The sequence below is a fragment of the Crinia signifera genome, chromosome 2, assembly GCF_055691185.1.
Source record: "Crinia signifera chromosome 2, ASM5569118v1, whole genome shotgun sequence".
Classification (NCBI taxonomy): Eukaryota; Metazoa; Chordata; class Amphibia; order Anura; family Myobatrachidae; genus Crinia; species Crinia signifera.
Genome location: NC_139218.1, coordinates 272,034,504 through 272,060,015, shown reverse-complemented (window position 1 = coordinate 272,060,015; position 25,512 = coordinate 272,034,504). Strand labels below are relative to the sequence as shown.

Sequence of the window (25,512 nt, the reverse complement as noted above, 5' to 3'; positions counted from 1 at the left end):
GGCCAGGATCGCATTGTAAAATGCAATCATTTCACCATGTATCATCTGCCAGGGAGCAGAGACAGGGCTCCGAAAGGAGCCCGTCCCTGCGAAGCCCTGACCCGGAAGCCGGGGGGTCTGCGCATGCGCGGTTACGTGCTGACCCCCGCGACACCGCTGACCGCACTGCCGCTCGGGCAGTGCGATATGTAGCCATAGGCTACAACGGGCTATTGCCACATTAGAATGGTGATAGCCCAGGGCTGCGATGCCGGGCTGCCCGATGTTAATACATCGGGCAGCTTTGCATCCCCCATAAAAACCTATGGGGGATGCGGCCGGCGGCGCTGCAGGGGGGATCGCAGTAGGGATCGGAGATTCCTGCTGCGGTCCCCTTGAATACATTAAGGTGACACTTAATATTTGCGGCTAAACCCCGAAAACGTGTAAATATTGCTTGATAAATGGGCAAATGACATAACATGTCAGAGACAAATGACAAATGACATAACATGAATAAAACATGTATGTAGATTTGGGGTGGTGAACAAAATATACCATAATTTCACTATAAATAAATGTTTTGTTACAGTCCTACAATTCATTCACATGCTCAATTATTATGGGAGACTGTGAAACTGCTTCTTCCAGACATTTTTTGACACTGAATGTTTATCATACATTTTCGAATTTGTCTTTGATGTGTCTTGTCTTGGCTACCCTCCTGTCCAAGTATCCTCCTAGAGCTCTTCCCCTAAATGGAGTGTTTGCTAGTGTCAAAGAGAATTTAATAGTTTTCATTTCAGTGCTTATGCATTCTTTGCATGCTAAACCAATTCCTCTATAGAAATGCAACTTGCCTTATGTTATGTAAGGTGACTCTGTTGTCTCATCCAATGAGCCCACCAGGTGGAGCAAGTCTTTGCAGAATGGTGGACAAAGGAAGAAGCAAGTTGTCTCGGGCTACTGTAGAGAGTCTCTCATTGGCTGTAACACCAAGGAGTTGTTTTCTAAAGAAATATAAAGACATAGCCTCATTAGTTTTTTGGGGTCATCACTTTGCCATGCAGAAGTGCCCTAACTTGCCCCTCTTAGGCCACTCCATATCTATCTATCTATCTATCTATCTATCTATCTATCTATCTATCACACATGAATTAAATCTTTGTTCTGTGTCAGTATACTCCTGCCCTACATTATCAGTTATTTAATTTAATAAAAACAAACAAAAAAAAATCATGGAATCAAAAACGGAAATAAAAAAAAATAAAAAACGAACTCAATCTTAACATTAAATCAAATTTACTCCAATAACAAGAGCAATGTAAAACCATATCTTAATTGGTTGTATTATATCTTCATGCACCTCAGCAGAAGTAGGGAGGCCAATCCCGGAATCAGAATAGTCGGGATCCCGAGACTTTGCCCCAAAATTTGTAGCAGGGCATGCTGGGATGTGTAGTTCAACAACAGCTGGAGTGTCAAGGTTATTCATCACTGCTTTAGACTATATTTTGAATTTGCCCAATTCTGATGGATCAGAATGACAAATTGTTTAACTCTTCCAATGTGTATGCACTATGCGCAACCGCAACGTTGTCTGTCACATCTGCATGTCGATAATTCCAAGCTTTGGAGTGCACCAGGGGAATTGATATATAGGGGGTTATTCTAGTTCATTCTTTCTGACAAAATCCTTCTTAGATGGACAAAACCATGTGCACTGTGGGTGTGGCAGATGTAACTTGTGCAGAGAGAATTAGATTTGGGTGGGGTTTTTCTTCAAAGTGAGATCTATATTGCAGTGTAAAATAAAGCAGTCAGTATTTTCCCTGCACAGAAACAAAATAACTAACCCAAATCTAATTCTATCTGCACGTTACATCTGCCCCCCTGCAGTGCACATGGTTTTGTCCATTTAAGAAGGATTTTGTCAGAAAGAATGAACTAGAATAAACCCCATAGTGCCAATGTTTACCAGATCGTGCAGTGTGTATTGACTGTACAGTGGAGGTTTTTTTGGTTGGTTTGCAAAAGCAAATTCCTTCTTTAGTGGACAAAACCATGTTCACTGTAAGTGGAGCTGATGTAACATGTGCAGAGAGAGTTATTTTTTAGAACAAAGCGGCACTCGGAGACTTGATAAGTGGTAAAGAGTAGAGGATTATTTTTAATCCATGTGCAGCACGAGGGGTAACATTTCGGAGCGAGACGGCCCCATTGTCAGATCAACGGTTTGCACAGTGACAACATGTGAAATACAGGTTTAAATACATTTGTAGAAACAAACATGTGAAGGCTTTTCCCCCTGTTCCCAGACTATTGCGCTCCGAAATGTTACCTCTCATGCTGCACATGGATTAAAAATAATCCTCTACTCTTTACCACTTATCAAGTCTCCGAGTGCCGCTTTGTTCTACTGCCATATATTAGAGGTACCAGCCTCACTAGGATGACACCGGAGCCAGCTAATTGACAGCATCCACCCTTAGACCTGCTGGGTCCTTCTCTATCTCTGTGTATATATATATATATATATCTATATATATATATATATAGATAGATAGATGGAGCGCGCCTCATTCTTGCCCACTGATCGCCAGAATCTGTCTGCTGGTGATTGCCGACGGAGAGGCGCTCCATCTGACTGGGACACACGTGCGTCCTAGTTTCACGTCGCCGGGGGAATGGGAACCCTGTCTGTCTCCGTTTCAGGGATACAGACAGGGTAAGGGGCGGGGGTGAGGCAAGGCGGCGAGGACCCAGGGCGACCGTCGGTGAGGCTGCGGGGACCCGTGCGCGTGCACGTCCCCTTACAGCGGCTGCCGGGGGATGGCGATTCTTCCGCCGTCCCCTGCAAAGATGACTCCCGCTCCATCTGTATATTTAATCTATCACAGGTACAATATATAATCTAAGAGAAGGGGGTCCCAGGAGAGAGAGAAGAGAGAACAAGTTGTCAAGGTTGGGAGGAAAGGTTTTAGAACAGAGATGGAGGAGATGGACCAAGGGACAGGACAGAGAGAATGGGTACTAATAGAGAGAAAAAATAGCAGGGCAAAAGATGCCAGAGCCCAAGAGGTTGGGTCTCAAGAGAGGAGATAATGTGGCAAGGCAGAGAGTAGGGGTTTGAGAAGAAAGAGATGAGTGGGGACAAGACAGGAGTGGAGAGTGCCAGGTGAGAGAGAAAACAGATGGAAATTTGATCACATCAAAGACGGTTCCCAGGAGAGAGTGAAGAATATTCCACGGAAGTGAGGTGGGGTCCTAGGAGATCAAGAGAGAACACGGTTATTGTAATGTTTAGCATTGCTACCTCACAGCACTTAGGTCCTGGGTTTGATTTATACCAAGGCCACCCTATATGTGCCATGACACCACTAAATTAATTGGCAGCCGCTTAGTAGAGCATCAGGGAGTATATATTTAGCAGGAGCCGAGGGAAATTTATCACTGGTGGCAAATAATAGATGAGTTGAAGCAATGCCAAGTTCTGGCGTTTAATAGTTTCAGCACAAAGAAAGAATATACAGACTGCATTTAGACTAACAGACAGCAATGCTAACCACTGTTCCACCAGGCATCATGGATTCCATCACAGTAATATATGTATGTCTTATAACTATGTTGCTAGTTTTTAAGTTCAATGTTATATGTCTATTTCATTTCAGAAATTACTCTCTCTATGCAAGTGGTCTCCCAAAAATTCCATGCAACAGCTACTTATACTCTCCAGTTCGAGAGCTTCATAAGTATGTCCCCCGCAGAGCAGTACTATATATACCTGGAAATGATGAAAGGAAAATAAAAAAGATCTCCTCCCTCAGTGTTGACTGTGCGGTGCTAGACTGTGAAGATGGAGTGGCCATCAATAAAAAGGTAAGCAGTTGTGGTTATTTTATTGTACCAACTTTTTACTATTGAACCTGCTATTCTACTATTTTAATATAGTATTACATAATGTGGACACATTATCTCATCGTCCAGCAGCGGTGAGTGCATCGCTTGTTACAGTGCAAGCTGAGGGGTACCAGACAGGAGACATTCTTTCCTCCATTGCAGGCGTTAGTATGATTCATGAGTCAGAGCTGATGCTCTATGCAGCAGCAGCGGGTGCACCACAGGAAAAGCAATAGTCACACTCTCATCGTGCTGTGACCCACACAGGTGCTGTTACACATGCTGATGCAGCTGTTTCTATAGCCTGCGGGGGAGTTAGACACCTAAGGCCAATGGAATGCTCAGCATTCCTGGAGATACTGGACTGATCATGGAAAATCCCCCTGCACTACCGACTCTTTCTCAGTGACAGGGGTCAAGTGCTGCAGGATAATGTACACTGCAGCACCTGACTCCTGTCACCAAGGCTGGATTAAGTGGGGGAAAACACAGGGCAGGCATCAGCAGGGGGGAGATATTGAGCACATGGAGCCCCAGTAGCTTCATGTCCACTTACATGAAGTCCTGTCCGCTCTTCGTAAATGCTGCATGATGTGTGTGTTTGTATGTATGTATGTATATATGCTGTGTGTGTTTGTATATATATGCTGTGTGTATGTATGTATGTATGTATGCAGTGTGTGTATGTTTGCAGTGTGTTGTATGTATTGTGTGTGTTTATCTATGTATGCTGTGCGTGTTGTATGTATGTATGTATGTATGCATGTATGGAGTGTGTGTGTGGCGTTCATTCTAGCACCCCACACCTTTCAAAATCCAGAGCAGTTCCTCTTTTCATGCCAGGAATGTCACTGTCTAGTGTGGTGTCTTTAGCACATTGGGGCCTGTATCTCAATACAGATCACACTGTTCTAGAAGCACAACATCAGACAGCGACACCACAAGCAGAAAAGTGGAACTGCATGAGTTTTGAAATGTGCAGGGTTCTAGAATGAACACTACGTGTGTGTATGGTATGTATGTATGTATGTATGCAGTGTGTGTGTGTTGTATGTTTGTAGTGTGTGTGTTGTGTGTATATATTCAGTGTATGTTTTGACAGGATGCAGTCAGCATATCAACATTCATAATGTTGTTAAAAGCAGGTTAATATTCATGATGTCGACATGGCAATATCAGAAATGTCGAGAAGACAAAAAAGGTGTTCTCGGGTTTTGTGCGCTTAATATACCAGAAGCTGCTTAACACAACATACAGTGACTGTCATCCAAATACACTCAATAAACAGATTTTAGAGGCAAACAAAATGGAGTATGTGTGTCCAGCGCTAAAGTATTTCCCATCCACTATTCACACCAAGTGTGAAAGGGTAAATAAACAGTCGCCATACACCAGTCGACTTGTAATGGATCAGTAGGAGGCAATGATGATTGGAGTAGCGTCCTCGCTCATTTTATGATGCACGGAAAATAGAATGAGAGCAGATAATAGTGCAAATAACGTTGTAAAATAAAGTGGTTTAATGAAGAGTTATTATTCTGACGAAGGTAATAAACTGAAACGCGTTATGTGTGGATTTCACTGAAGCGGATTCCCCCTGGGCAGGGTGGCTTCCCCAATAAGGTACCGAGTGGTTACTGGTCCGGACCGAGTGCTACTAAGGTTACTTTGTAACCAGAAGGATATCCCTTTCATGCTTGTATATACGTCTTTTTATTGTAAGTGCAACTCTTCATTAAACCACTTTATTTTACGACGTTATTTGCACTATTATCTGCTCTCATTCTATTTTTCGTGCATCATGGAATGAGTGAGGACGCTACTCCAATCATCATTGCCTCTGACTGATCCATTACAAGTCGACTGGTGTATGGTGACTGTTTATTTACCCTTTCACATTTGGTGTGAATAGTGGATGGGAACTACTTTAGCGCTGGACACACATACTCCATTTTCTTTGCCTCTAATATCAGAAATGTCGACATGGACAGAATGTTGACATTAGAAACCTCTAATGCAATTAAGCTTAGGGTTACTGTTCTGGCTAGGGATATACTAATACATACTATACTATACTATACAAAATGGTATAAATCATGGGTCTTCAAACTGTGGCCCTCCAGATGTTGTGAAACTACATGTTCCAACATGCATTGCCACATTTTTTCCTATAAGAGCATGCCAAAACTAGAGGGCCACAGTTTGAAGACCCATGGTATAAATGGATTAAATCTAAACACTATAAATTGATGTAAACAGACGGAGACGTTAAGGGGCACCGGGTAAGAAAAAGTAGAAGACACTTAAAATCACTAAAGAGAAAGAGTAGAATAAAGTAAGAAAAGTAAACACATATGGAAATTGATATCTCAAAGATTGGGGTGAAAAAACAACAAATAAATAATAGAACCATGGACGAATGGGTTAGGTTAGATATGTATGGAGAACAGCCGGCAAGAGGGTGGGGGGAGGGGTGTAATGATTGGGCTGTATCCTTTAGGAGCTGGTGGTAGCAAATGTGCGCTGGAAGGTTATGTGGGAATAAAAAGAGGAAATGACAGACATACAAAATAAGTAAAAAAAAAAAAAAGACAGAGGCCAGTATTGCCATAGAATAGACATGATAGTAAAGTAGAAGAAGCAATGGAGGGAAAAAAATATAGTGGATAAATGTAAAAGTATTAAGCACTAACACTGAAGTATTGTATGTTTTTTAGGCGCACAAAATGTGCACAGCGCACAATGCTATATATAAGAATTTATGTATGTGTACGTATGTAAATTGTTTATATAGATTTGTGAAAACTGAATAAATTTTTTTTTTTAAAGAACAAAATGGTGACATATTCTCCATGTTGACATTTCATTATTATTAATATGCTTACGCTTACCATACAGTACTATCCCTTTAAACAGGGGCACTCCTATTACACAGGTTCAGTGACGGGATAACTGTAAGCCTACTTTTCACAGGGTTCTAAGCAGCTGCAGAACTTGTGTAATTCGTTAGTATCCTGCTTTAAAGTCAACTTTCCTGTGTCAAAATAATGAATGTTGATTAAGCATACTAAATCTGCATGTACCGTAATCATTTCAAAATGTTTAAACAAAAAACGGTACTCTTTACCTAGAACGGCGCCCGTCGCGGGCATCGCGGGTACATTTATGCCTGCCCGCGACGCGACCGACGCGATGCCCGCGATTTTCCCATTGAAAACCATGTTAAACCTGAAAAATCGCGTCGGTCGCGTCGCGGCCGGCCATAAACGTACCCGCGATGCCCGCGACGCGATGCTCCCGATTTCCCATAGGAAGCAATGTTAAAAGCCGCGATGGACCCGATTTTAGTGTTAAATGCCTCAATCCACCCGATTTGGCCATAGAAATCAATGTTAAATGGGCCACAGAGCCCATTAACCCTTAAATGTCCCCCCAATTTTTGTACGCCACCCCACGATCCACGCCAACCCGAAGCGTGGCGAGCGCAGCGAGCCCGCGAGGGGCGGCGGTACGCGTCCTACGACCTTTTCATGCCCTACTATCCACGTCGGCGTGGAGTTGAGAATAGAATAGTGTGGCGAGCGCAGCGAGCCACCGAGCCCGAAGCGTGGCGAGGGGACGCGGATACCTTCACAGGTAAGCGCGTCCCCTCGCGGGCTTCACAGGTGTCCGTGGCGACCCGGACACCTGTGAAGCCCGCGAGGGGACGCGTCTACCTGTGAAGGTATCCGCGTCCCCTCGCGGGGCTCGCTGCGCTCGCCACGCTTCGGGCTCGGTGGCTCGCTGCGCTCGCCACACTATTCTATTCTCAACTCCACGCCGACGTGGATAGTAGGGCATGAAAAGGTCGTAGGACGCGTACCGCCGCCCCTCGCGGGCTCGCTGCGCTCGCCACGCTTCGGGTTGGCGTGGATCGTGGGGTGGCGTACAAAAATTGGGGGGACATTTAAGGGTTAATTGGGGCTATTTGGGCTCTGTAGCCCATTTAACATTGATTCCTATGGGAAAATCGCGGGCATTGAGGCATTTAACGCTAAAATCGCGGTCAATCAGGCTTTTTAACATTGTTCTCTATGGGAAAATCGCGGTAATCGCGGGTACCCGATTTTGATGTACCCGCGATTTACCCGCGATGCCCGCGATTACCGCGATTTTACCCGCGATGCCCGCGATTTCAATCGTGGGCGCCTTTCTAGGTAAAGAGTACCCAAAATTCATATGACTGGGACCAGATTAACAATGAGCTGGGACTACAGCTCCAGGGCTCTACACAAACATAGGCTCACCATCATGTCCACCATCACCAACAGGTGGACCGTATCCAGTCAACGGATCGACAATGTCTAGATGGACAATGAGTTGGTCAACCACTAATGGTCAACCACAACTAGTTAGATGCCTAAAAATGTTTTTTTTTTTTTTAACCAACTTCATACTTTACCATCTCAGCGGACATAGAGGGAGAATAAATTAGTGTGCCTGAAGTGAGGGGACGTGGTACACTTATACGTTGTCCATATGGACCAAGTCATTCTCTATCTAGACATCGCGGATCTTTTAGAAAAAAAGAAAAATGGGCATTTACCTATTAGACTATTTAATTATGAAGGTGTTAAGCAGAAATGATAGCATATTTGTGTGTAGCTCTAATTATACAAGCCAATTTGCATATATATTGTTTGTGGTTCTTGACCAAGAGCTGTGGAATACATTTTTTTTGTTTTTAGATACATTTATCTCCATGAAATTAAGAACAATATAAATATTTTTTCCTAGTTACAGGTTATTTTTGCCTCAATATTTTTCCTTAAGTCTTTTTTATTTTATATTATTATTTTACAAATAGACCTTTAGATTTTAAATAGTGATTTGACAAACCAGCTGACAGCAAAGGTGTTAATACTAAATACTGATTTAAGTTTAATAAGGGATCTGAGGCTCTCTGATCTCATACATGTCACATTCAATTTGCCTTCCTCAGTGGAGTGCTAAAAACTATTGCTGTTAATGAATAAACATATTTTCAGGTATTTTTCTTGTCAAAGCAGTGTGATATAATCTTACTTGGTTAAATGTAATGCTCTGAGCTGAAATAAAATGTAATAGCTAATATTCGATAGAAAAATAGAGCACTAATCCTTTATCCGTGTAGTAACAGGAAAAACATAATTTGATTTTGATTGTTAAGAAATGTGTACCAAATCTGTGTTTCTTTAAGGACAATTCTCATATTGTGATCTTTATTGCCTTACTTACGGTGTAATCTTCGTCCCAGAACAACAAGCTATCCATTGAATAAGTGTGTATGTTGTGATGATGCAGAAGCCTTGCGTGGTAAATGGTTTAATTGGTCGGAACCGGGGGGGGGGGGCTATTGTGGCTAATTAGATCGCGCCGTTCAAACCTATTACCCATAGTGGTTTATATGATATCCCCCTGATGCTGCCCATATACTTGTGCGATCGGATTCGATGCGACATCGCAGTGTGATGTCCATCGAACCCGATCGCATTTTGTGATGCTTAAGTGCCCCCTTTGCAGCACCCGATGTCACATGCCATCTTGAGATGGCACATCGGGTGCTGGAAGAGGGTGTGCAGAGGGCGGCATTATGTAGCGCAAGAAGCGCTAGCGCTAATGGGCGGCGGGGGTCAGTCAGTGGTGGCGGCAGAATTGTTTAAACACTGGGCAGCCCTCTGTTTGGCTGAGATAGCTCAGCCAATCAGAGGGTTGCCCAGTGTTTTAAACACTTCTGCCGCCACTGCTGACAGACCCCCGCCACCCGCTAGCGCTACTTCTTGCGCTACATAACGCCGCCCTCTGCCCGTCATCTCCCATGCCGCCAGTGGTCCCTCCGGCCCCCTCTCCCCATCCCTCTGCCCCCCACCGGCGGATTGCATTCGAGCATCGCATGTGGTTAAAAACCACATGCGATCGCTCCTGCAATTCGATAGATATTATGTGCAGTACATAAGATCTTGAGACCCGACATTCGACCGGCGTGCCCATGAGTCGCGTCAAATGTCCCCTTAAAAATGCATACAATCATTCCATTTATCGGCCAGATGTGGTCGAAATCGAATGATTGCATGCAATATCTCACAAGTGTATGGGCAGCATTACAGTCTACAGCCATGACACTTTTTGTGTACAATCTATTATCTGTAGATAACAGCTATATACTTCTAAAGTTTGCTTGTTTTAAGATGTAAATTTAAGTTCCAAAACTGCATTGTCCGATCTCTCAACATGATTCTGCTCAGTTATTTTCTTAATACATTCCATGTGCTTTATTTGCAAGTGTTAAATTAGTGTTTTAATGCATATAGCCCAGTTGTGGAAAATTCAGGAGTAGAACTTATTACCCATATTATGCTTTATAGATGATATTGGCAGCTCACAGGTTCCTGGGAATTAAAAGATCAATAAAATATGCTTGAAACATCCATCATATACCTTAACGCAGAAATATTTAGTATATTTATATTTAGAACAAAAGATTTTAGTAAATGAGTAGCAAATGGTTGTAAAATAAAAACAGTATATCTAGTTGTAAAAATTCATAGTAAAATGTAAAACCTGGAAATATAAACTGTGTAGTCCGGTCCGGAGTACTGTGTTTAGAATAATCCATTACTAGATGAAATCGTCTTTATCTGTGAATCAGTTTTTCTGTTTATTTTTTATTTCTGCGTTTTGTTTCTTTTTGTCATTTTGAATCTGCTTCTCCACCAACACAATTTGCCAGTGTGGAAAAAACAGGATTATAGCAGTGCTAGAGAAAAAAAGACAGTACTGAAACTAAAGCAATTGGTTTCTTCATTTACCAGTAATGATGAGCTCTTTAAATTGGGATTAATGCATGCAAACAAGGCTTAATCTGTTTAAACTTTGTTCTTAATCTTCCTTAAATGTAAACAACGTTTGCGATGGCTTAGAGATGGAAAATGATTGCTCTCCTGAGACACTACTTATGCTGTTCTACATTTTCATTTTACAACTTCAAAGTGAAATTTATATATTTATTGCGGGTGTTAAGTGTAGCTAGACAGAATCTGTATCTTGGCTGTTTAGTTTAAACCAACAGGGATTAAATGAGAATTTATAGCTGTTAGTAAGAATATGTGCGCGTGTTTTCCCTTACTGTCAAATACGATTTTTAGATCATTGAAAACTTAATCCTATTACCATGTTTATAGATGAAATGACATTACATTGCTCACATTTTTTGTGGATTAGCTGCAAATGTATTAATAATTACTGCTTTCTATTAGCCTTTCAGAAATAAATGTAATTGTCATACTCTAAAAATTCATGGGTACTCTTTAAATTTGCAAGTTAAAAAGGGCTGCCTCCCCCCCCTCCAAATGACAAACCTAAACCCAGGGGAGATCATACTGGTTTACAATGATAAAAATGGAGGGTACAGAGATACAAATGAGACTCCAATATTCTGATGTCATCAACTGAGATCCAAGATTGAGAGATTATTGCTCTTACTGTGCTTTGTAGGATAGTTTTTGAATAGATGTAAAAAGAAGTAAATCCCGGTATTTATTTAATGTATTGTATTTTAACTCTTTATGCTGCCTTAATAAACATACTATGGTGCAATTATTTGATACATATTTTTGTATCATTGTTCTACAGTTAATGATATTATTATGTGGCTGAGATTCAAACAGATATTTGCCCTAAATTCATATAATGGACACAAACAGTATGCCACCTGTCTTTACTGTTATTTATTATTGCTTGATAACTAAAACTAACAATTTGCTTACTGTAGTGTAGAGACAGCATACCTACATTGTATAGTTTTTGATGTCAGTAAAAGGGACAAAGAGTAATAAAGTAATCATAATGTGCCAAATGTAATACAAGGAGTAATGTATAATTGTGTCCCCTTTTTGTGCTTGTATAAAATTATTGAAAATATTTCCATATTTATGGTCTGCTAATGGAAGGATGAGATATTTTGCCGGAGAATCAACATTCTTTTTTAAATAACCGCACAATGGGTGTTAATGAATTCATGTAGTCATTAACAATACAATTTACACAATATGTAGTAACTTTTGATAACTTAACTTATACAAATGTGGAGTCTAATTTAAATATTATTTTTTCTCTATTAGACCTGCATTATTGTTGTGTATACTGTAGGACATTCCTGTATTTATCTAGTTTATTGTTATCTCTTCATTTTGCATCTTATTTATTTTACCTCTAGGAAGTAAGGAGTGTGTATTGCTGTAATCCAGCAGTGCACCATATGGTTCCTGCATTATTATTACATTTTATTCATAAGACGCCACAAGTGGTTCGCAACGCCGTACATAGGGCACATAATTAGAACAATCCAGGGTACACAGGACTAAACCTAACAGTAACTGAAGAAAAACAACAGAGCACAGGTAACAATTAGCAGCACAATTCTTAGTACACAATACAGCTGAGATGTAGGGAAGCTACATGTTACTAGGGGCAAGTTGATAGTGGTAGAGATGAATGAACACAAGGGAGAAGAGATGCGGGTGTAGATGATGATTGGTAAGAGCTGTAATTGATGTGCGAGAGAGGGCTGTGCGAGCCCTGCTCCAAGGAGCTTACAGTATAGAGGGAGGGGGAGACAGACCGGTGACATGAGGTGCAGGCAAGGCGACCTGAAGGCAGGAATTGAGCATGGTAGAGAGGGCCAGGACATGAGATGACCGGTAGGTAAAGCAGCCGCCATAATACGTTATGCAGGAGGGTACGCTTGATGAACAGGTGGGTTTTCAGTGAACATTTGATGCATTGCAAGGTTGGGGAGAGTTTAATAAATCAAGGGAGCTCATTCCAGTGAACGGGCAAAATCTTATATACGCATATGGGATGCAGTGCCCAGGGTAGAGGAGAGGCGGCCGTTATTGGCTGACCGGATAGGACGTAAGGGATTGTGTAGGGAGCAGTGGAGAGGTTTCTGTACGGGAATGGAAGCAAGTGTAGATTTTCTTAAAGAGGCTTGGCAGAAGTGAGGGGCGGGAGAGGAAGATAAGTCTAGCAGCAGAGTTGAGGAAAGACTGGATGGAACCTAGCTGGTAGCGGGGGAGGCCAGTGAGGAGACTATTGACTATTGCCGTAGTTGAGCTGTTAGATGACCAGTGAGCGAATAATAAGTTTAGTCGCACTCTGGGAGATAAAAGGGGCAGGTGGAGGAGAGAGAGGTAAGGGAGGGAGAGGTGGAAGGAACACAAGGTGGGAAGGCTGTAAGCAGAGGATGGAGGGGGAAGCAGAGTTGCTGAGGGAAGGTGGGAGGAAAAGATTTCATGGTGGATCATCTCAATTTTGGAGGAGAAGGAGTTGGCAAATTCAGTATTTTTGCATAAACCGGAACATGTTGGAGTGCCAGGCTTGGGGTTTATGATGACTGAGGGGGATAGAGGAGATGGGAGCAACATAATCAAGTGCTGAGGTGAGGGTTATAGAAGGAGGCAGCCTGGTTGGGGCAGGCCATGGTGGATAGAAGAGAAAGGAGCGTATCAAGTGAGGATAGGATGATGTTGGGGTCCAGAGCATTGAGACTGCATCTGGTGAGGGTGAGGAGAGGAGGGGAAGAGAGAGTAAAAGGAATAGATGGTGGTTACAGGGGGGAATGGGGAGTTAAATAAACCAATGAGTGAATATGTCAAGGGAGTGGCTGAGTTGGTGTGTGTGTGTGGGTGGAGTAGGGGGTCAACTAAGAAAGGCCAAAGGAGGAAGAGAGGGCAAGAAGATTATCAGATGCAAGGTTAGTAATGTCAATAGGTATGTTAAAGTAGCCAAGGATGATGGAAGGGTGGTCAGAGGAGAGGAAGTGGGGAACATAGGCAGAAAAGTTGTCAAGAAATGGGGAGGAAGGGCCGGGGTTCATAAAAGTACCCCCCCCCCATATCATAGGAGAGGGCAGCAGGGGAGGTGGTGTCAGAAGAGGAGAGCCAGGTTTTAGTGATGGCAAGCAGGGCAGGCGACGGGGGGGGGATCAAGGGGGACAAGTGTGATGGGTCCCAGAGATCTGAAGGGCCCCAGAGTTTCCATGCCCCGGCATGGCCACTGCCTCTACTAGCTGGCCTGTCAGTGACCTTGGGGGCCCGGCCATCAACTGTGCACCATCTGTGTGTGGCTGAGTCTGACTGACTCACTGTGTGCCACTGCCATCTTCTGTGTGTGCACCCTGCCACTCGGCAAGCAGAGCCATCTACTCTGTGTGTGCGCACGACCTGGGGCCGCAGGCGCACAGCCATACCCCCCCGCCCCCCACTGGAGCTGTGGCCTCAGTCTCTGTAAAAGACCTGCCCTGCCTGCTCATAGTGCTCAGCATTCTTCTCGAAAGTGACAGGCCAGCAACAGCCAGGAGCCAAGCCAGCAGGACTGAGAACGAAGTCTGCACCTGAAAGCAGGATCTGGGGCAGCAAAAGGTTAAATGAGGCTCATGCAGAAGAGCGTTGTGTGGATTTGGGATTAGGTGGAGGGCCCCAGAAATATCATTGTACAGGGCCCCAAGATTTCTGTTGCCAGCCCTGATGGCAAGAAGGTTGAGAGAGTTGGAGATGAAGAACTCATGGATAGCAGGCAGCTTGTTGCAGATTGATTTGGCATTCTAGAGAGCACAGGAGAAAGTTATGGAAGGGACAGATGAGATATTGATCTGGTTGGCATGGTAATGTGTGCAGGGGGGTGGTTTGAAACTGGAGGTGGGCAGAGAGCATGCAGAGTGAATAGGTATAACACAGGGTCTAGGTACCATGGCTCCAGTGCAGTCGTAAAATAAAAAATGTCAATATTGAAAGAAGCAAAAATAAATAGATAGTTAGGATAAGTAGTGTGAGAAGCAGGTGTAGAAGGACATATACAGTGAAGACTGGACTTATGGGGAAACTGGCAAAGTTACATTTTTACAGAGAATTGCAAATGGTGAAATTTAGTTGAAGAGAAAGCAATGGCTATGAGCGTTAGGTCTACATAGAACATTGCTATATGGCTATTATTTTGGGATTGGACAAACCTTTATGTACAGTAGTTAAGTATGTGTTAAAAAAAGAAAAGGAAGTATCTCTCTTCCTCTGTCTCTCTGTGTTTATGTATATATTTATGTGAGTGAGTGAGTGAGTGTGTGTGTGTGTGTGTGTGTGTGTGTGTGTGTGTCATCAGTTAGGTGATTGGGCAACTTTCAGTATTTTACGGTGCCAAAATTAAATGATAAATGTTCAACCGCCCAACCAACCAAAAACATTGTTGCGCCCCTGGGTGGTTACATCTGACATATCAGGGGAAATTTGCTAAAGGAAATTTGTAAAAAAATAGGTGTATTTGTATACAGAAATACCGTTATTTTTGACATTTACTATCCCGAAAATACGGCTATTCGTATTGATAGCACATCAATACGAATATGAATTGCCGTATTTTCGGGATAGTAAATGTCAAAAATAAGTGTATTTCTGGATACAAATACACCTATTTTTTTACAAATTTCCTTTAGTAAATTTCCCCCATCTTGCCTACTTTGCATGCGTCTCAATTGCAAAGCGTGGTGTGCACATATGAAGCACAATTTGTTGCAAGTATGTGCGTTTGGGGCCAATGATCTTTGAACAGAGACCAACGGCAATCAGGCAATTGTGATGCAAGGAATAAAGGTTTCCGAGAGTCATGTTCTAGTAGTGCCTAGGGCATATGTCTAAAAACCCAGGTGCGCTCTAGCGTTTTGGTGTAAAAGGGGCATTATTTTGCACATACTGTATGCTAGTACTATACATAGAATCAGGCATATACTCTGCAGATTAGCTAGCTAGTTTACTTTTGGTTCTTGTTTGACACAAAGCTCTGTGTGAGTTTAAAAGCATTCGCTGCCGCTTGGGCAGACTGAAAAATGGTTATCCAATAAATATTAGTGTCTTCTGTTCAGAGCTTGCCAGTGATTGCTGATTATCAGTTATATCTAAGCCTCTAAACAGCAGAACTTAATTTCAGCCTCCAGGACTGCATAAAATCCAATTCCAGTTTGTGTTTGTCCAATATCACTTTCAATCTGCGTCTCCACTGAGAGGTTATTTGCAGTCTTTGTGCTTCATAACATTAAAACCAACAGGAAATGCTCATAGGGTGATGGTTGTTTATGTAACTTTGAAGTTGTTTATTCTTTCTTGTTTCATGTTTTAAGCTGTTCAGCCTCGGGTAGCAGTGGCAGAAGTTTTCAATAAAGACATTTTATTTATTTCTTTTGCCAATTTTATTTTCTGATCAGGCTTGCACTGGTGTAAGCTATTTAACTTGTTATAGGACATTTGTCTTCTGTCCTTTTGATTAATAATTGTCACAAACTGAAGTACTGTTCTACCTAACTCAGGAATTGGCATGACCTGACGCAGGGGTGCGGAGTCTAACCGTGCTGGGGGTTTTCTGCCAGCGAACCCACCAATCGGGATGTGGGCTTCTGCGGCACCTGACAAATCGGTCGCGGCCCCCTGGTCTGGTTTCCCTTGTGATTTGGTATAAGTACTAACGAGGGTGAAATATGGAAGCGTGGTCGGCTAGCCGGGTCGAGATTAGAACGGACAAAGCAGGTACCAGAGGCTAAGGCAAAGGGAGTCCAAGGTCAGGCCAGGTCATACACAGGAAATCACAGTTTGCAGTACACTAGGATGAAGCTGAAGAATGGTCACTAGGCAAGCTGAGATCATACAGCGAATAACACAGGTCAGGTACCGAAGGATCAAGCAAGAAAATGGTCAGGAAACAAGCCAAAGTCAAATACAATACTCAGGAATTTCAAGATAATGGATAAGGAACAGGAACGCTGGAGCTGGTGTGAACCTATACTCAGGAAGAGTCTGTCTGCAAGAGATTGCCTTTTATAGGAAGCACAAGGAACTGGATTCTCACAGGTGCCTCAATCAATGAGGGCTTAGCATGTCTCACTCAGGTGCTTAAATCAATAAGCAATGGTCAGGTTACACAGAGCTACAAAAAACAAACAAATAAAATTAGTCCCAAGGCATAATCACTTTTCAGCCGAGTCCAAAAGAAGGGGTCACCACTCAACCCCGTATCGATGCAGCTTTTTTGGAGAAATGGACCAGGGGCGATGAGAAGTTGTAAACACATCCGTTAAGTTGTCTCAAATGAATGAGGTATTTAAAACAATGAATATATGAATAGCATATATCAGTGAACGTTCCATCAATGAGAAAGTATTATTATAAGAACTGAGGAGTGGGCATCTAAAAGCTTACCCGCACTCACGGAGATAATAGGTAGATTGTGCACATAAAGGTTTCTTTTAGGTCTGAGCGGGATTCACCACAGGTGCATACTCAAAGATTTGGCATAGGATGTGTACCATACTCACAGGTTAATGCATTAATACAGACGCATCTGGGTATCTTTTTAAAGGAATCCACTGCCAATGAAAAACTCCTCTCTCCGTATATAGATATAAAACATGGAAAGACAGAGGTCCCTCTTTCATTGTTGGTAACAGAGATTTATTTTAAAGATAACAAGTAGACTGGGAACACAAGATGGAAAGGCACGGTACCTGGTGACTGGGGTAGAGAAGTTGGGATCCACAATAGATCCATAACATTGAGATTTTGGGATGTTGGGAAGTTGGGATCCACAATAGATCCTTAACTGATCTATTGTGGATCCCAACCCAATTTGACCAATTAATTCTTGCAGCATCGCATATACATTTAAAAAAAATACATTTTGAAATGTATATGCAATGCTACAAGAATTAATTGGTCAAATAGGTGTATGACATCACCCTTATCAAGAGAGTATTTAATCCCTGACTCTACACAGAGCAAGTCATCCTTGAAAAAGCTGCATTTAGCGGTGAAACGCGTAGACTCTTGCACCCCAATTGAACCTTTACTTGGACAAGTCACCCCACCATACTGAAGTGCTTGCCACTCATTCAAATCCAGCGGAGATCCTCCACAGCACTACGACTGCAATAGTGGCATCTACTCTCTTGCACTCACCGAGGCTCAGAAATTCTTTAGAGGAATGCAACCTCCTAAGGACCCGGTTCAATATACAAAGAAGTAGAAGAGGTTTTTATTCTGCAACCACTGGAAATTGTACACATACACCCACACCAACTTGGATGGACTTACCCAGTACTGGTGGACAAAAAGGGTGACTATCCACGTATTCAGGTCATTGCACCAAATACATTTTATTATTGACTTTTTAACCATCCTTTATTATTTCTATATGTATTGTCTATATTTTATGTCATATTACATGTTCTATTAAATTAGTCTTTTTAAGATTATATTATTGTTGTCTTACATCTAGCGCAGTTATCACCCTTCCTGTACCTGCTTGTTTACCATTGGGAGTGACTACCCATTTTTTCCATTACTGCTGCTTGTGCCAAAGCACACTCATATCGAAGCGCCCTTCCCAATATCTTGATAACAACCTCTCTTTTAAACATAAGATTGCATTATATGAGGAGGATGTTCTTTTGACTATATCCGCTCTGACTAAAGAGAGAGCTGAAAATGTCTGCCACTTGGGTTATATATCGAAAAACTGAAGTTTTGGATATTTATATTTTTTGAGACCTTAAAAAATGTAATTTAAACATTGTTATCCCTTCCCATGGCAACCACAACAAATTAAGTATTTAGGAGTTAACCTTACTAAAAATTATCACCAATTATTTCAAGCCAATTTGCACAGCATCTTATGCAACTCTTTCAAAAGTTTTTTTTTTTTAAACGATGGGACCCCCGGAATTCATACTTTCAGACACTCCCAGCATTTCTATGAGACACAATTATGAATCTTTAGATAGGGTTTTATAAATCCAATTGGGTACTACTCCTCTTCTACCCCCCCCCCCCCCCCATTGCTCCTTTTTTGCTTCTCTCTCTTTCCTATCTCTTACGTAGTGTGCCACACCATATTTCTCTTTGTATTATTTTTCTCTTTCCCCCATTTCTGTTTGATTTCGTTAAAAAATAAAAATCTAGATGAAAAGTATTTTATATACAGTTACTTTCTCATGTGAAATGTTAATTTACACATTTCTCAATGAATTTGAATTTTTTTTACTTTAAAGTGTTTTCCCCAACCCCTACTGTTCTTACCCCAGTCTTCTACCTTTTTAACCACCCATCAAATATTATTATGTTCAAACCAATTTCAATGTTTTTTTCTTGTTTTTACACAGCGCATGGTTTGCAGCATTATTGCTGCACACACTATGTCTTTGCCCAAACCTACCGAGCTGCTCCATAACGCAGCATAACTATAACCTTTTTTTTTTTTTTTTTTTTTTACAAACATCACAGTTAGCATAATACAGCCAGGCAGGTAACATTCTCACGGCATCTGCCAAACCCAGATTCACCCATCTGACTGACAGAGAAGTGTGATTCCTCACTCCACAGAACATGTGTCCAATGCTCAACAGTGTAGTGTTAGTGTGCTTTACACCACTTCATCTGACGCTTGGTATTGGACTGGGTGATGTGAGGCTTGTGGGCAGCTACTTGTCCATGAAAACCTTTTTTCCATTTAGCTACCACCGCACAGTTTATGTGTTTACTTTAATGCCAGTGGAGTTTTGGAATTCATCAGATATGGAATTAGCAGAGCATTGGCAACATTTAAGCACCATGCGCCTTAGTATATGGAATATAGAATATGTAGCAGGGATGCCATTACATCAACTATCTTATTGGAAAGGTGGCATCCTTTTACAGTACCATGCATTGAGTCACTGTGCTTTCACAACCCATTTTTTTCTAAAATGTTTGCAAATGGACCTCCCTTTGCTTTCAAAACAGAATTAATTCTTCTAGGTACACTTGCTCAAATTTAGAGATTTTGTAGGATTATAGTTAGGTGTATGATTAACCATACCCTACAAGTGATAATGATAAGGATAATAATTTTTAAATCTAGGTTGAAACGTCAGTCATTAACTGAAACAAAAAAAAAAGCTGTGTATGAGGCTTAAAACTGGCTGAAGAACAGCTAAACTCTGCTACAAAGGTGAGGTTGTGGAAGACCTTTTTATGTCATAGTTACATAGTAAAGGCTGAATAAAGACTTGCGTCCATCGACTTCAACCTTGGATAGCGTGTATGATCTACTTGCTACATCTCTTATTATATGTAGTGTATTATGATATATTTAAAAACAGATTATGATTATTGTTTGTACTCCTGGATGTTTTTACCCAATAGATGTTTGTCCAACCTTGTTTTAAACATATTTATTGTGTCTACCAACACCACCTCTCCAGGAAGAGAGCTCCACAATTTTACTGCCCTGACCATCTAAGGGAACAAAGTCTTCTTTCCTCTAATTTAAATTTATGCCCACATGTACTAGAGTCCTTCTTTACAGCAAAAAGGGTGCCTGACCTTTCCTTCTATTGGCCCCTGATATATTTGAACATGTTAAGCATGTCTTCCCTCAAATGTCTCTTCTCTAGCGTAAACAATCCCAATTTGTTCAATCTGTCTTCTTAGCTTAAATTATCCATTCCCGGTCCTACTCACCAAATCTGATCTGTCATCCCTTAATGCCATGATCTCCAAATTTGTTTGGAACTCCAAAAAACCCAGGATTAGTCTCTACAAGCTAACACAATCTACTCAAAGGGGTGGAATTAACCTGCCTAATATTAAATACTACAACTTGGCTTGTATCCTCCGCTATGCGGTGGACTGGATTACCGAATCCAACACCTTTACAGACACCCGCTTAGATTCCCAACTCTGCTACCCCCTCTCTCTCAGTTTCATTTTACACGCTAAACCCTCTCAATTAAAATCCAGCCAATTTGACAACCCCCTCCTATCCTCTACTATATACGCATGGAGACGCGTCAGAAAATCTTTACACCTACAGTGCTACTATTCCCTATCGCTTCCCCTTGTCGGCAATTTAGAATTCCAGAATGGCAAAGCCATGTCCCCCTTTACTAGCTGGCGCTCTTCTGGCATTCTATCTCTGCGACATTTACTAAACACCTCACATACACCGCTGACTTTTGACGAAGCCGTATCGCGTTTCCATCTGCTACCACAACATAAATTTGCCTACCTCCAAGCTACACATTACCTACAATCTATACTCTCAAAGCTACAACCCCAAGATATCACAAACCCTTTTGACTCTGTCATCCGTACTTGCACACACTCCATATCCACGATATATGCACGTATACGCCCTGAACTCGACATCGATTCAGACCTTCCGGGACTTCATAAATGGGCCGCACAGACCACAACGCTCAACCCTGAAACAATTCTAGATACATTTCTCCTCAATCTCAAACTCATCCCTGCTAGCTCCTATCAGGAGATGTCCTATAAAATTCTACATAGAGCCTACTTCTCCCCTAAGCGTTGTCATTTGATGGGTGCTGCTGATTCCTCTGACTGCCCCAAATGTCACTCCCACGAAGCTGACTTGTACCATTGTTTATGGTCATGCCCCCATATCCAAACTTTTTGGAATACCCTACACAACTTCGCCACCTCCTCACTAAAACTAACCTTCCATTGTAATGAATCTTGGGCGCTCTTTGGATATGTCGCGGATCAGACCTCTACTCTAAAATATGACAAAAAACTTCTGGTAATCCTGTCAGCTGTTGGCAGGAAAGCCATTCTGCAGCAATGGATACATGCTTCAGCCCCCTCCCTGGAGATGGCAACATCTAGACTACTCTTCTTATTCACTATGGATTGGCTGGAGGCATCTCTCCACAAAGAATCCATGACTTCAGGCCTATTTCAATGCTGGGACAAATACATCCAGAGCTTACCCCTTAGAACTAAAACGGCAATCCAGGCATGCTTCCAGTCTACCTCATGGTATAATTTACAGCTTCTCCAAAATAAAACCCCTGTCGCTATCTAGGTGTCACAATCCACATACCCTTACTATCTATATCCCTCTCCTCTATTTCTTACTCACCTTATTTTCTCTCCTTGCTATCTCTTGCTGGACGGCTGGATCGGTCCATGGATGGGTTGATGGCTTGGATCTCGGAACGGGCTATTAGTTAGTTGTTTACCTGCTACTACTGCTGAATGTTAAATTTTTGTTTTTGTTTTGTTTTGTTTTTCCCTCTTTTTTTTTTGTTTTCTGACCAGTCTCTTATATTACTGATTATTTTTGGTAACTCCCAGTCTCGAAATGACCAACACAGCTTACATTTTATATAAGGTGATGCGGATCACGTATGTCAACCATCGCTATGCTTTAACCGGAGTTGCCATGTTAAGTTTCCTTTTATTTCATAGACACTCTATGGTCATTGTTTGTATATGTTTGTGGAAAAATAGAAAATGGAGAATTGCTCCTCACTGAACACTTTTACGTCTGTTATAACCACTGTTTGTAATAACTGCAATACGTGAGGATCAATAAAACATATTTGGAAAAAAAAAATTATCCATTCCCTTTATTACCTTTGTTGCTCTTCTTTGGACTTTTTCTATGATATCCTTTTTATAGTGCAGGCCCAGAATTGTACTTCATATTCTAGATGCGGTCTACCCAATGCTTAGTAGACTGGCACTGTTACATTTGAATACCTAGTCTCCATACCCCTTTTAACTAGGGATGTTCACCGGCCACTTTTCGGGTTTTGGGTTTTGGGTTTTGGGTTCTGATTACCTTGAGGTTTTGGGTTCTAATGGGTTTTGGCAAAACACCTCCTAAGTGTTTTGTGTTTGGATTTATTTGGGTTTTGGGTTCTGATTTTTTTGTTAAAAAAAGCCTAAAAACAGCTAAAATGGCAGAATTTGGTGGTTTTTTTGCTCCTACGCTATATTGACCTCAATAACATTCATTTACACTCATTTCCAGTGTATTCTGAACACCTCACACCTCACAATATTGTTTTTATTGCCAAAGTTTGCACTGAGGTAGCTGGATAACTATGCTAAGCCACACAAGTGTGCGGCACAAACACGTGGCTCATGTAAGAGTGGCACTGCAGCGGCAGACATGATGGCAGTTTAAAAAAATAGGCCCATAAAAGATACCTATCTGGCTTGATCATGCACTGTTTACCATGTGCAGCCAAGGAGCGGTGGGCATTTTGTGCAGCACAGAGTTTGTCTGCAAGTGTGTAACTGTTTCGATCACTTTAACATCCAACAAGACCCCTATCTGGCTTGATTGTGATTATGATTATTTATAATTAATTTCATCTGATTTTTAATTTGGTGATTAGTAATATTATTCATTTATTATTTATTATTACCATTCGTCTCGTCAATCATTGCCTAATGGGTGGAGGGGAGGGGGCTAATCAATGACTAGGTGGCAGCTGGAAGAGTTCTATCTGGCTGCGACTTCTGTAACTCTATTGATCGCTAGGGTGGATTCAGGTGATCTGGCTCGCTAGGCGGGTGTTCCCTTTGCTCACTGCTTCACATGCGTCCCTCGTGAAGCTGTGCGCTCTGTCGAGGAGGATGTCCTTTGCCGGTAGAGAAGTACTGATCTTCTCTCAAGGTGTTACGACTCGTAGCTGCACTCCCCTGCTACAACCTCAAAACAAGCACCAAGACCCCTATCTGGCTTGATTGTGCACTGTTTACACAGTGCAGCCGAGGAGCAGTGGGCGATTGGTGCAGCAATCAATTACTCTCATTAGTGGAATGCAATCAGTTGTATGCATTTAAAAGACAAGTCCCTCATACGAATGACTCTCAGCAGTGGGCACCAGACCAGACAGGTAGATGAAGCAGTACTAGACACCACACGGTAGATAAGTCAGTACTAGGCACAAGACCGGTAGATAAGGCAGTACTAGGAAGTACTAGGCACCAGACGGTAGATACGGTAGTACTAGGCAGTGGGCACTAGACCAGACAGGTAGATGAGGCAGTATTAGTTGTGTGTGTATCTGTTTTGGTCAGTTTAATATTTAACAAGACCCCTATCTGGCTTGATTGTGATTATGATTGATTGATTATTAATTAATTTTTTGATGTGATTGATTCATGGTCGAAACCCCGTTTAACAACCTGGTTGATCCTGACCCTGATGTGCAGTTTGTCTCTGTGCTGAAAGATCCCAATCTCAAATGGCAGACTGAACAACCTGTGGATAGCCATATTTCAAAAAATGTGAATGGGCTTGTGTGGCAGCCCACTACAGGATACCCCCTGTGCCCCTGGAGTGCCCCCAAAGAAGTTTAATTGCAGCCAATGCTGCTCAGAGGAAAACTGCAGGGATGTGAGGGGTTAAACAGCCCCAGCTCAGTCCACGTGCAGGGAGCCTGACACCCCCGATTGGCTGCCCAGGGATTGTGGCAGTCCACCCCTGGTGTACTCTTGTGCCCCCAAAGAGATTTTAATTGCAGCCAATGCTGCTCAGAGGAAAACCTCCTTTGCTTGTGGAAGCTGCAGGTCTGTGAGGGGTTAACAGACTCAGCTAGTGTCCTAGTGTCCCAGCTCCCCTGCACATGAGACAGGAAGCTGGGAGGTCAGAGGTGATCCCAGCAGCAGTGTGTGAGAGAGAGAGAAAGTGTGCAGAGGGGTGAAGAGCTTGTATCCTGAGCCAGGAAGCATGCAGACAGAGATGCTGTGCAGAGAGAAGCACACATCTGAGACCAGGCACTGGGAGCAAGGACCCAGCAGTTAATGACAGCCAGCACTGCTGACCAGAAGAAGGGGTGAGCAGCATGTGAAGGGAGATAGAGCCCAGTAGGAGTGACTGCAGAGACCTACAGCACGGAACTAGGCAGAGAGGGACATTGCCGCCCATCTGGGAGTCACCCAGAGGACCACACAGCACCCAAGACAGGCAGTGGCCAGCCAGGAGTCGTGACCAGCAGGAGCTGGCAACTGCAGCTGATTGTTCAGGTACTGGGGTGTTGGATACCCCCACTAACAGGACTGCCTGTTTGCCTCTGATACAGGAGATTGCCCTAAGGGATGGGAATCTGCCTGCCCCTCTTAGAGAGGATTTTTGATCACTTTTGTTATACATAAAAGTAGTGTGCACACTAAGTTATGGCCTAATCACCTTGTGAGGATTTCCTTCGCGGGACCGTTATTCAAATTCAGGAACTGTGTTGTTTTGCACCAGGGACTACCGCGCAGTGTATATAGGGTGCATAGCGCCACTTGGCGGACATGTTGTGACGTAATATTATTCTGTCATATTGTTATTGTTGTGATGTAATTTTTTGCGTAATCGTTCTCTCTTTAATCTGGTCATTGATTAGTTATAGCTTTAATTACTGAATGATATAAAGTGACTGTTTTGCATAAGTACGTGAGTGTATTGCAGCAACCCATTTACATATCTCCTTTAAATAAATATTTGTTGCTGCTAGCCGTAGTAGCCTTGTCTTTTGTGGGTTCTCCTTGGGTTGTGCCATTCCCTGCCACAGGTTCTCCGGAAGAAGCCGTGAGGAATCCAGAAGCTGCCGCCGTAATCAGCTCCAGATTCAGGTACTATTTTGCACCACACTGTTACAGGGGCACTGGCACAGGAGCGCAAAAGGAGAGGTCAGAGGTGAAATGAAACTGTGCCGGAGGAGGGTTTGCAGCAGCGTGAGAGAGGATGACACGTGCTTAGAGAGAGAAGACAGGCTGGGCACCCTAAAGA

The 25,512-nt window shown here is 42.5% G+C and overlaps 1 protein-coding gene across 4 annotated transcripts in view; it reads left to right on the top strand.

The window, feature by feature from the left end:
* CLYBL (citramalyl-CoA lyase) overlaps window positions 1-25,512 on the top strand; it is a 400,072-nt gene that overhangs the window by 218,716 nt on the left and 155,844 nt on the right. For all 4 annotated transcript variants that reach the window (XM_083168638.1, XM_083168635.1, XM_083168636.1 and 1 more), the window contains exon 2: window positions 3,651-3,858. In XM_083168638.1, the coding sequence (XP_083024764.1) occupies window positions 3,651-3,858 (208 nt within the window). The remainder of the gene's footprint in view (window positions 1-3,650; window positions 3,859-25,512) is intronic.